This window comes from Heterocephalus glaber, unplaced genomic scaffold (assembly GCF_053883595.1).
Source record: "Heterocephalus glaber isolate CG9 unplaced genomic scaffold, H.glaber_assembly_v1.0 deba00001564, whole genome shotgun sequence".
Classification (NCBI taxonomy): Eukaryota; Metazoa; Chordata; class Mammalia; order Rodentia; family Bathyergidae; genus Heterocephalus; species Heterocephalus glaber.
The window spans coordinates 1914456-1928085 of record NW_028258351.1 but is presented as its reverse complement, the minus strand read 5'-3'; the positions used below and the strand labels follow the sequence as shown (position 1 = coordinate 1928085).

General features: G+C 36.8%; 1 protein-coding gene across 1 annotated transcript in view; it reads right to left on the bottom strand.

Moving 5' to 3' along the window:
- Window positions 1-13630, bottom strand: part of Med13 (mediator complex subunit 13) — a 93834-nt gene that overhangs the window by 25458 nt on the left and 54746 nt on the right. The window contains exons 11-16 of the mRNA XM_004870377.4: window positions 12705-12786; window positions 9197-9318; window positions 7306-7396; window positions 6955-7169; window positions 6299-6495; window positions 4470-5386 (exon numbers count right to left, since the gene is read on the bottom strand). Of these exons, the coding sequence (XP_004870434.1) occupies window positions 4470-5386; window positions 6299-6495; window positions 6955-7169; window positions 7306-7396; window positions 9197-9318; window positions 12705-12786 (1624 nt within the window). The remainder of the gene's footprint in view (window positions 1-4469; window positions 5387-6298; window positions 6496-6954; window positions 7170-7305; window positions 7397-9196; window positions 9319-12704; window positions 12787-13630) is intronic.

Below are 13630 nucleotides of genomic sequence, written 5' to 3'. Positions count from 1 at the left end.
AAGTTTTTCTTTTCCTGAAGCGTGTATACATTTTTTTGGTGGACTCTGTATATATTAGTGATCTGGGAATAGTGGCACATGCCTGCAATCCTAGCAGTCTGGAAGGCTGAGGCAAGAGGATCTGAAAGTTTTTTTTTTGGTTCAGGGAACTGAACTCAAGACCTTGTGCTTGCAAGGCAAGCGGGATGCCTGAGCTAAATCCCTGGCCCAGATCTAAAAGTTTTGAGCACAGCCTGGGCAATTTAGTTACATAGTGACAGCCTGTCTCAAAATAAAATACAAAAATTAAAAGGGATGGGGATGTAGCTCACTGTGAAAGCCCTAGGATCAATGCATATGCATATATACACACATACATATATATATGTATACACACACACACACACACACACATATATGTGTAGTAATCTTCTGGGATTTATTCTCTTTACCCCCAAATTACTATTACTACAATTCATTTGTTACATGTATCATTTTCAGAATTTATGTAACACTCCACCTGTACCATTATGTATTCTCCTATCAATGGGCATTTGGATTACTTTTACTTCTTTCATTATAGTTCTAGTTCTCTAGGAGTTTACAAACAATTTAAGGTAGAATAACTTCATAGTTCCCAAAATACCATGCCCACTGTTGTGCACTGGTCCAAAAATGATCGAATTTAGCAAAGTAAAGCAGCACCAAATAAAAGTTACTATGCTTAATATGGATTACTTCATTAGATCTCAACAGTGCTATATTAACTAGTTTACTTCATTGATAGATGAAGAAACCAAGATGTTAAGTCAATTTGTCCAATATCATATTGCTAGTGAGTAGAAGAAATGAATCCTTACCCAGTTTGATTTTAGAAGTCTAGGAGAAAATGTGAAAATTTGTTGCTTTTCTCCTCTTTTTTTTTGTTTTGTTTTGTTTTGTTTTTTCAGTACTGGGGATCAAACTCAGGACCTTGCACTTGCCAGACAGGCGTGGCGCCACTGAGCTACATCCCCAGCCCCTCTTCTCTTTGAGAAAGGTTCTCACTATGTATCTCAGGCTCATCTCAAACTTGAAATCATCCTGCCTCAGCCTCTGGAGCCTGAAATTATAGGTATGCATCACAACACTTGGCTTGAGAATTTGTGCTTCTAGTAAGTTCCCAGGTGATGTCTGAACCTGCTGGTCTGGGAAACTAGACTTTGGAAACCATTATTCTATCAATTAATTCTCAATCTCTTATTAGTCAAGCATTATTTCCCTCATTATCAACTATAAAAGCAATCACAGATAAATTTTCACTTCGCCTCTTCTTGTCCAAAGAAAACTATGCCTTTCCTTCTTGCTACAGAAGTGTGTTCATATATCTAAGGGTCTAACTAGTCCTCTATTTCTGCAATGGAGTCTATTACCTCTCATTCAATGGGTTTGGTCCTACATTCCCTTATGTATTAATATTCCATCTCTTGAAAGAAAGTGGGGATGGAAAAGGAGAATGTCAGCCAAAGTTTCAGATAGAAGGAATAAGTTTTAGAGATCTATTGGAGAGCAGAGTGAACAGTTAATAACAATGTATCCTATATTTCAAAAGCACTTAAGGAGATTTTAAACTGTGCTTGATAGCATACACCTGTAATCCTAGCACAGTGGGAGTCTGAGGTAAAAGGATCACTTTTTAGCAACTTAGCAAGTCCCTGCTTCATTAACTCAGTACAAAAATTGACCTTGGGTTCAGTCTCCCAGACACAGAGACAGAGATTTTTAAATGTTCTCACCATAAAAATAAGTAGGTGAAGAGATTGATAATCCAGTTAGCTTGATTCAATCTTCCTACAATGTATATATAAATTAGAACATCACAATGTACTCAAATACATATAATTATTACTTGGCTATTTAAAAATTTTCTCTTAATAAGATCACTCTCAATGTACCTTTAAGACAACTCTTTGAGCCCTACCATAGAATTTCTCTGCTACTTATAAGAAAATGTCCCCGGGCTGGGGAGTTAGCTCAGTGGCGGCAGGTGTGCCTCACAAGCACAAGGTCCTAAACTCAATCCCTGGTACCAGTAAAAAAAAAAAAAAGTTCCCAAAGAGTTTTGCTCCTCATCCTATTCTCTCCTAAATCTACTCTAATCAGATTGCAATTTCTTGTCAAGATTATCACCAGCCTCCATGTAGTCAGATGTAACAGTCCTATTGGTTTCAAATGATGTATCACAAATTTTTTTGTTTTTTTTTTCTGAGACAGGGTCTCACTATATAGTTCAGCCTGGCTTGGAACTCACTACGTAGTCCAGGTTGGTATCAAAGTCGCTGCAACCCTCCTGCCTCAGCCTTCTGAGTACTGGGATTACAGGCATACACCACCATGCCCAGCTATCACAATATTTGAGATAGATTAATTACTCTCCTTCTTCAAATACAACTCATACTCAGTTTCTAGGACACTACATTCTCTTCCTTTTCCTTCTGCCTTCTCAGTTTCCTTACCTGGATCCTCCCCTTCTTTTGTACCTCTAAATGTGAACTCCATTCTTGGACTCCTCTATAAGTCACACTCACTTCATTCAGCTGCATAGTTTTTTGGGGGGATGCCACATACAGCTTTTAATATTGATAAGTCACAAACACACAAAGTGACTATTCTCCACATCCAATTACTCCTTTGAATTTAAAACTCCTATTTCCAAATCTATACTTAACTGCCCCCCCCAGTGTTTACCTCCTCTACAGGTAGCACCACCATTCATCCAGTGGCTCAAGCTACCCTGATGCCTGCAGTCAATCTTGCAGGTGCTGTTTCCCGAATGTACTTGGTATCTACTACTTACACCTTTTCTGCTTCCAATCTTGTACAGTCATCATTTTTCACCTGGACTACTGCCAACTGCCTTCCAACTAATCTCCTTGCTTCTACTCTCATCTTTATCACCTCCAACCCCCAAACTATGTTCCACACAGTAGCCAGTGATCTTTTTAAAAAGAAACAGGGCCAGGTATTTAGCTCAGTGGTGCCGTGCCTGCCTTGCAAGCACAAGGTCCTAAGGTTGATTCCCAGTACTGGAAAAAAAAAAAAAAAAAAAGAAAAATATCCCCAGAAAAACAGGATCATGTAACTTCCCTGCTCAAAACTTCAACAGCTTTCTACCACATTTAGAATGCACTACAGAGGCATTATTACATTGTCTATAAAACCACACATGATTTTGGTGCTTGAACACATCAGGCTTCATTTCATACTAGTCTACCTTTCACCTGATGCACTCCAGCAACATGCACTCCAGCATGCCTCCTTCATGTTCCCCAAACATCAAACACACTATTCCCTCAAGGTTTTGCACCATGTATTGCCTGCAACATACTTCCCTTAGTTAAGGAGATAGTTCACATTCTCCCACTTATGTAGGGAATTTGCCTAAATCCTTTCCTTCTCTGACCATAAAGCATAACTTTTTGCCCTGCTTAGTCACTCCTCGCCCTTCTGTACTGTGGAATGAACCCAGAACCTTCTCTTTGCACTGAGCTATATTCCCAGCCTCCATTCTCCTTCAAAAAAAAAAAAAAAATGAGACAGGACCTCATTAAATCATCACTAGTTGTCCAGACTGGGTTCGAACTTGTGATCCTCCTGCCTGAGCCTCCCAGACTTCTGGGATTACAGAAGTATGTCACCACACGTGTATTTGCTTAGTTTTCTTCAAAGCCTTTGTCACTATCCATTATGTAATTACTTGTGTGCGTGTGTGTGTGTGGGTGTGGGTGTGTTGTCTCTTCTATTAAATTACAGGCCCCAAAAGGGCAGGGAATACGGGAATATGTCTGCTTTGTTCAACAGTGATCCTACAACAGTACCGAACAAATATAAGGTGCTCAATAAATATTTAAGGAGAGGGGCTGGGGAGGTAGTTCAGTGGTGCTGTGCCTACCTGGCAAAGCGTGAAGCGGAGTTCAATCCCCAGTACAAAAAAAAAAAATTTTTTTTTAAATGAGAAAGATTGCTGAATAAAGCAGACAACTAGTAATTTTCTGCTAATTAACATGTGTGACATGCTTTTTATATTCCCATATAATTACAGATTTACAATAATAGCACTTTTGGGCCAGGGATGTAGCTCAGTAGCGCAGCGCTTGCCTGGCAAGCACAAGGCCCTGAGTTTGATTCCCAATACCAAAAAAAAAGCACTTCCACTGGTGTTGAAATTAAACTGAACAACTAAGACATCTCCTTCTAAAAATTCATCCTTAAGTTTTAAATCTGCCAGGGATTTAGCTTAGTGGCCGCACCTGCCTAACTCACTGTTGGGGGGCGGGGGGGAATGATGATATTAAATCAAATAGAAAATTATTTTTAAAAAAGTTTTAAGTCCAAGAATAAGAGTCTCTATTAGCTGCATAGAAAGTTGTCTTTTAATACTTCTCCTCTAAGAAAGAAAAGCAATTATACAATGAAAGGAAAGGAAACAAAACTTTCATTAACACACTTACCATTTCGTTTAGACCAGGGATGTAAGCATGAACTTTTCACAAGTGCTTCATCAACTTTTCCTCCTGACATATTATCCATGAACTGACGCCCATGTTCTAATGCAAGATAGCAGTCATTGCAGCAGTCCCGCTCTTCAACGCGTACCCAATTGCTAATTACACCGATTTTGGGAAAAGGATCTTGGTCTGATGCTCCAAAGGGTGAAAATAAATTAGTACACTGATCTTGTAGCAACAGTATCAATTCATCAGGTAATTTTTCAGATTCCTTTAGACCTCCACTAATATGTTCAGCAGAGGTAGCCCTGAGAGCTTCAAAACGTTTTTCTGCTTCTTTGCCACAGTCTGTGTTGCGTCCAATGATATCTAGTTCATCCTCAAGAAATAATCCTGAATTGTTTCCAAATTTTCTGTTCATGACAGCACTGAAGCCACAGGTACACCTATACTGTGCTTCCTGCATTGGATCTGGAATGTAAACTCCAACATCTGCACCCTTGATATTCATGTTGCAGACACAGATACAGCAACTATCAAAGTTACAGTCTTTAAACAAATTCATAACTGATTCTGAAAGAATGAGGTTTACATAAAGACTGTGTGCTTCAGGGATAGAAGGAACAGTTGCAGGTTCAACAGAATTAAGGGGTCTGCATGTGGATGGGGTGGAGGCTGGTGAGTACAGGTCTGAGTTTTCATATTTTACTGAACCTTGAGCACTAGCAGGTCCACCAGCTCCACGAGGAGTTCGAGGAGTCCTTGGAGTCCTTGGAGTTGGAAACCTAGGGGTGGATGGAGAAGGAAGAATTCCTGCTCCACTGTTACTAGGAGGTGCGCTGCTAGGAGGCATCCCAAAAGAAGTATGGGTTTGAGGAGTATAAGCAGGTCCATATTCTTGATCCATATTACTTCCATCACTATTGTCGCCAGGGTAAGGAAGAAAATCAAATACATACATAAAGAAACACATTAACAATGTTAAATAAAAATAAAGTATGTCCCAAATGTTTTTTAGTTACACTGAAAATTGTGATAAAATGAGTGCAAAAATTACAAGTACAATTAAGACTTATTTCTGCTTACCATGTCTACTCTGGTGATTGCTGCAGACAAGGATCAAACAATCAACTAACTAGATACAATTTTTTTTTCCTGGTACTAGGGATTGAACCCAGGGGTACTCTTACCACTGAGCCCCCTCCTGTGAGTCCTTTCTATGTTAAGATAGAATCTTGTTAAGTTGTCCAGGATGGCTTTGAAATTTTGATTCTCCTGCCTTAGCCTCTCAAGTAGCTGGAACTATAGCCATGTGCCACCATGCCCATCTTTTGTTCCAGAATCATAAATGAAATCCATATACATGTATCTACACCTAGACATCCACATTTACTATCTGTAAATTTTTTATGCTATAGATTTTCACATTTCATTGATTCTAAGATTTGACTCACTATAAAAATTTGATTTCAGAGATGTTCATCTGTAAAAAAGAAATAATAATAATTTTTAAGATGTTACCAATTATAAGAAGCCCCAAGTTCAGAGATGCTAAAATGTGAAAAGTGTGAGAAATATGACACACGCACCAATGGGAATAATTTAGATTCACAGACCAAAAAAAAAGGTGCTTCTGAAGTTGGACAGGCAAAAGCATACTGTTTCTATAGTTTATCTGTCACTGATACCACTTTATAATCAAACCGAATACAATTTTTAAAATTTTCAAAAGCTAGTATTCTTTTCCCAGCATACCAGGTACTTCTGTGGAAAAATAAAAAAATTAAACCTAGGTAAGCATTCATATACTATGATAAAAACACAAATCATACCCTTCTTTGATGAATGGCATTGTAGACCCTGAAGGAAGCAATTCCAATTTTCCAACAGTCCAACTCTGACGGTAAATACACTCTTCTGGCAATTTGATAGGGGGCAGACATTGGCTTGGTAGATTTTTCAGAGGTGCAAACATGGAACATCCCACAAGAACTTGACAATTTTCAGGCTTATAGACATAAGAAAAATCCTATAATATAAAGACCATGGACTTTCAGTGTATTAGCTGCCAGGGACAAAAAATAAACAAAAAACCAACCAAACTAATTGTATCCTTTTTTCTCTTTAAAATGTAAATGTTATTCTATTCTTAAATGCATTCTTTTTTTTTTTTCCGTTCCGGGGATTAAACTCGGGACCTTCCGCTTTTGAGGCAGATAGTAGAATCACTGAGCTAAATCCCCAGCCGCTCTTAAATGATTTTTTTTTTTGGTACCAGGGATTGAACTCAGGACCTTGCGCTTGTGAGGCAGGCGGCAGCACCACCGAGCTAAATTCCCGGCCCTTAAATGCATTCTTAGTAGTATCACTACAATACAGCCCTCAAATTTGTTAGCTACAAAACTATAATCACTATGAAAGGATTTAATATAATAAATTATATAAGAAAATAAAGTGCATTATTTTTCTAGAATAATAAAATACTTACTTTAATTTCAGAAGGTTTTGGGCTACAGAATCCCTCATCAACCTCAATTTTGAACTGTGCTCCTATACTAGAACTATTTCCATCTAGAACAGTTCCTCCAGGTGTTGTATCCATACTACCATAGTCTTTATTATTCATATTCATTGGGGAAAATCCCATAATATGTTGTTCCAATGATGGTGGTGTAGGATACATCTTATGAAGATCTGCAGTGCCTATATTTAATAAAACACACATTTTAACATAAGACTAAAAAGAGGTAAATCTATGTTTAAAACAAAGGGAGTGGGGAGCTTTGTTGAGATTTAAAGTTTGCAAATTTAACTGCAGCACAGATTTTGGGAAGCTTACTTATGCAAGATAATGGATCCAGATTTCCTGTCTTTGATTCTTTGCAGCTGGCTTTATCATCTGATCCAGTCGCTGATTTTTTAGATCCAGGCTATTTTAAAAAAGCACATATTATATGAAATCAAACATGATCTCAAAGTGGTAATTATTCAGATTTACTTCAAAGTAAATTCCATTCATCAAAAGTAGTAATTTGAATCTATGACACAGCCAAATACATATTATAGTTTAAAGATATAAAATAAAGTCTACACAAGCATTCCAATTAACACAAGAAAAAGTTTCCCCAAAGAAAATGACCAATACTTCTGTAACACAAAAAATAACTAGTAACATAAAACCTATTAAGAAGGACCAGGGGGCCGGAGATTTAGCTCAGTGGCAGTGCGCCTGCCTGGCAAGCGCAAGGTCCTGAGTTCAGTCCCCAGTAGGGGGGTGGGGTAGGGGCGTGGGGTGTGTGCTATTAAAAATATAAGAACTAGTAAATTAACACTGGAATCGTTTGTAAAGATTCTCATAAAGCATTTGTCCCACTGTTTTGTTTTTGTTTTTTTTTTTGGTACTAGGGATCGAACTCGGGACCTTGCGCTTGCGAGGCAGGCGCCCAAACCACTGAGCTAAATCCCCGGCCCTGCCCCATTAAGTAGACCTCATAACAAAGCAACAGGGCCCCTAATTTAAAAGAAGTTTTAATATGCTGAGCAAACAAAGTTTTAACATTTTCAATTTATCATTAATGTTTTTAGAGCTGACAACACTTATTCCAAGTCTTCTGTTACTTACATAGTGACACATGTGTAGACTAATCTCTGACTACAACTTTTTTACCTTGGAGGGCCACAGCTGAGATATGAATGGCAGCATACAGAAAGTATAAGTGGATCAAAGTGTTCAATGATATATTCACTTACTGAACAGTGCCCTAATAAATACATTATGGGATATAGAGTAAAAGTTTATGAATTGCTATATCTGCCACAAACGTGTATATACATATACAGACACATACATACATAAATATATATATACACCCACATGTGTATTCTGACAGAATATAAATACACACACACACACACACACACACACGTGTGTATTCTGACAGACAGAATATATTATATGGGATAAGACCAAATATGCCACAATTTACAAGCTGTTATGCAGATAAAAAGGCATTCCCTTTTATGTTGATGTGAAACTCAATTCATTAATTTGCCAGACTTGATATTCTAGAGAATCTTCAATTTAAATTTCAACTTCTTTTCTCTTCACCTTTCTCTGCAAATAAAGGTTATTCTTTCATTGTTATGGTATGTATCGGTCATACAGTAATAGATGAGTGTCAAATTCAAAAGCAGTGGTCTTAAGAAATTGACATGGAAGTTTAATGTTAATTACTGATATATTCTCTAGATGAAGTATTTCCAGAGTTATTTCTCAACTAGTAGATCAAAGAATAGAAAATTATTCTATTTCCTAATGACAGGGCTGGGGATTTAGCTCAGTGGTTCTGCCACCTGCCTCGCAAGCGCAAGGACCTGAGTTTGATCCCTGGTACCAAAAAAAAAAAAAAAAACAACTCAGTGTCTATTTCCTAAAGACTCTAGAAAAAGAACACATGTCAGAGCTCAAATTAAGCTTCCTCATGCGCCCTCAAACATACACCAAAAGGGTAAATAAAAAGCCACCTCAAAGTTTATACAGGAGACTATATTAAGATGATTCCACACGAGATTAAATTTTTTAAAATCAATGATATTTTATAATATAATAATTCCTATTTGTTTGGAGCTAAAACAGTGTTTAAATCATAAATCACTTCCAAAGATAAAGAACTTATAAAAAGAAAATCAAAGAAAACAAATTTAATCATAATCAATAATGGAATACTCACTGTTAGTTCATCTTCATCAGAATTGAAGAGATTATCAAGGTCAGTATAAGAGACAGCCAGGTCTGAGTCATAAATCAAACTGGTTGATGGAGGACGGGCATGATTACTAGGACGTGGTGCATCTACATATGTCAGAAAAATAAAATAAAACCTCAACTACTAACCAAATATTTTATTATTTATTGACTGTGTATTTATAAAAACATGTTGTAAGAAGGTTATACAACAAGAAATTGTATTTAAAATCTAAAAATGGGGAAGTTGTTCAATGTATATATAATTATACAAGACAAATTCTAGATATCTGCTGTATATCAAAGTATCTATAGATAACAATATAGTATTACACTCCAGTATTTGTTAGGATTATAGATCTCATGCTGTGTTGTCTTTCTATCTGTGTGTGTATGTGTGTGTTTGATTACTTGTTCATAGGAAAGGTGGGGCAGGGGGGCTAGAGGGATAGCAAATGATACCAAGTTAGAGAATTAAGTTCTAATGTTTACAGCACATCAGAGTGACTATAGTTCACAATAACCTAGTATATATTTTACGAAGAATGAGAAGAGAGAGAGGAGCTTGAAGGCTCCAAACATAATGAAATAATAAGATAGAATTACTAACTATGCTGATTTGAACAGTACATATGGTATACATGTACTGAAATATACTATATCCCCTAGATAAGTACAATTGTAACAATTAAAGAAAGAACACATACACATTTTTTAAATCTTGTTTAAATGTAAAGGAAGCATAGTACAGTAAGAGTTCTAGTTCTTCAGTTGGACAATATTTGAATCCCAGCTCCACCACCAACAGTATGATCCTTGGCATATTGTTTAACCGCTCTGTTCTTCAATAATGGCATGTACCAAGAATTCAAAGTGACAGAATAAGGGTAAAGTGCTTTGCCAGGTTCCACTTGAGTAACTGATAGCTATTACCTTACTTAAGCTTTGTTTCAGGACTAGAATTTTACCCTCACTTCCAGTTTGGGGGGAAGAAACATGATTTCCCACATTAATCTCTGCATGTCAGCTGATTTGATACAGCCTCCATTTTCAGAAAGATAAGTCACTTTCCCAGTAAAACTTTGTGTCAGTTCTAAAGATTCATCAGAAAAATAGCTTTGAAATCTTAGAGTATTTAAAACTCATCTAGGGTATTTATTAAAAACCAAAGTCCTGGACTGGGGATTTAGCCTAGTGGTGCCGCCTGCCTCACAAGTGCAAGGTCCAGAGTTCGATCCCCAATACCAAAAAACCACCAAAAACACCCCGAAGTTCCACCTAATATACTATGAATGTGGTACATGGTCCACATTTTGAGAATGCTGTATCACAAGCACAAGAAAGGAATTACACACCTTCTATATCCATGGGTAAAAAAATAGGCCAAAGAACCCATTTTGGGGCGGGGGAGTATGTGTGTTTTGTTTTTAAGACAGGTTCTTATTGTGTAGCTCAGGTTGACCTACAGCTTGTGATCTTCCTACCTCAGACTCCAAGTGCAGGGATTACAGGCATGCAGTAAGCAGCATGCCCAGTCACAAGAACCCAAATGTGCGTGCACGTGTGCATGTGTACGTGCTAGAATAGCTAAATCAAGCTATTTAATATATGTACTGTCTTACATACTTAATTTTTTTGTATTGAAAACACTTACAATCTACTCTCAGCAATTTTCAAATACATAATACAAACTGTCCTTAACTTTAAAGGCTCAATTTAGAAGTTTTTTTTGGGGGGGGGGGTACCGGGGATCGAACTCGGGACCTTGCACTTGCAAGGAAGGTGGCAGAACCACTGAGCTTAATTCCCAGCCCCCAATTTAGAAGTTCTTATCTTTACAACAGTGTGAAATCCATTTATATTCAGTAAGAAACCATCAAACTTTGAATTTCATCTTTTCCTGTGCTGGCAATATGTGGCACAATATTCTTATAATGATGAGCAGAGAGAGCAGGATGCAGGTTCCAGTCAGCCATATAATGAGAAGTAAAAATTGAATTCTCTCTGGTGTACTGTTGCCAGTATTTAGCAGATATAAATATTCAAAAGAATACATGATATATTCATAATTTAATTACAAATTAAATTTAGAGTTACACAATTGTGCTCAACTGTAGGCTAAAGTTAGTGTTCTGAGCACATCTAAGGCTAGGCTAAGCAATTTTTGATAGGTTAGGTATGTCAAATGTAGTTTTGACATGCACTATTTCAACTTATAATCGATTTAACTTATGATACTCTCCATCATAAGGTGTAGTAGACACTATGATACATAAGAAATCTCTTGAATTTATTCCTAACTGAGATTTTGTGCCCTTTTGCCAACATCTTTCCAATCCCCAACCCCTCAGCTTCTGGTAAACACCATTTGATACTCTTTCTCTTTTCCTCTTCCCTCCCTCCTTTCTTACTTTCTTTCTTTTTTTTTTTTCCTCTTTGCAGTGTTGGGGATTAAACCTGGGACTTTGGGCATGCTAGAGAAGCACTCTTTTCCCGAGCTACAGCCACAGTCTTGTCCCATTTAAGATTCCACACACAAGTGAGTTCGTGCAGTATTTGTCTTCCTGTGCCTGGCTTATTTCACTTAACATAATATCCTCCAGGTTCATATATGTTGCCACAAATTATTTCATCCATCCATCCATCCATTCCAAATACAATATTTACTTTTTTCTTTCTAGTCCTACCCCTTCATTTATTTAAAAAAAGTTTTATTAGTCCATGTCAAGGATGAATGGTACTGCACTGATGTATACAGGTCACATTTTCTTTATTCATGCATCTCTTGATGGACACTTAGGGTGATTCCATATCTTGAGTACTGTGAAAAATTCCACAGTGAACACAGGTGTGCAGATATCAGTATCAACATACTGACTTCCTACCCTTGGAATATATACCCAGTAGTGTGGCTGTTAGATCATATGGTAGTTCCATCTCTAAATATTTTAGGAAACTCCATACTGGATACTTATTTAAAATCATGATGATTGTACTAATTTACATTCCTACCAACAGTGTACACAAAGTTTCTTTTACTCCACATCCTTGACAACACTTATTATCTTTTTTGATAAGTCATTTTAACAGGTGTGAGGTGATAGCTTATGATGGTTTTAATTTGCATTTTCCTGATGATTAGTAATGTGCAATATTTTTCATGTTGGCCATTTGTATGTCTTCTTTTGAGAAAAGTCTAATCAGTCCTTTGCTAATTTTTTAAATCAAGAAGTCTTTCTACTGAGATATTTGAGTTCCTTTAATATTTTAGATGTTAATCCTCTATTTAAAAAGTAAAAGCACAAAAAGTCCCAACAATTTAAAAATGAATTTTTATCACCTGAACTGCTTCTCCCCCGAAAAGATAAACAATACATCCTAAGAAACATATGAATTATGCAAAAAAAAGAATATTAAAAGTACACCATTATCAGATCAGTTTATAGTAACAAATTTGAAATGCATTAACTTTGATTAGGAAATAAAAGTGTTACCTTGCTTAACAGAGGGACTAAATAATGACATAGCATCTTCTTCATGTGATAAGACTGTAACACTAGATGTCCCATCTTCTACCTGCAAACAATATTACATAGCAGGCTAAAATATATAGTTTACCAAAACCAAAATCTACCAATTTTTTAAATCTATCAATTTCTGAGTCGTTATGTGTCAAGTATTCTGCTAAATGTTCTATGTATAGTATTACTGATTTTTATAGTTAACAAGTAAGTAGTATGCTCATCTGAGAGAGAGGAAGGGGGGATGGAGGGAGGGACAGAGAGAGAGATAGACAGATACTGACTGACTGAGATTAAGATTGATTCTAAAGAATCTGCCCAGGGCCTGGGGATTTAGTTCAGTGGCACCAGCGCCTGCCTTGCAAGCACAAGGTCCTGAGTTTGATCCTTGGTACCAAAAAAAAAAAAAGAATCTGCCCAAGAATCAGGGGGAGGGGGAATTTTAACCTATAACTGTAAAATTTCAAAGTCTATGTTCTTTCTATCATACCTGCAGCTTTCCATCTACCACTGTTTTCATATTTACAAAAGGACAAAATTTTAAGTACCTAGCATACAGTAGAGCTAAGTAAAATATCGTAAAATGTATTCTTTATACTAAACATATTACTGGGTCATTTCCACAATTTTAGTTTTCAATTTTTCTATTTTGTATTTAAGGCAAAAGTTTTATTTAACAGTTGCAACACACATACATATAAATATACATATTTTTTTCTTTTTTTCTCTTGGTACTGGGGATTAAATCAAAGGAGTATAAAGCTGCACTCCCAGCCCTCCACCCTTTAATTTTTGAGATAAGGTCTTGTCCCAGTTGGGCTTGAACTTATAATCCTCCTGCCTCAGCTTTCTACATGTCTTTTTATCTTTTTGAGACAGGGTCTCGGTTAAGTTGCCTA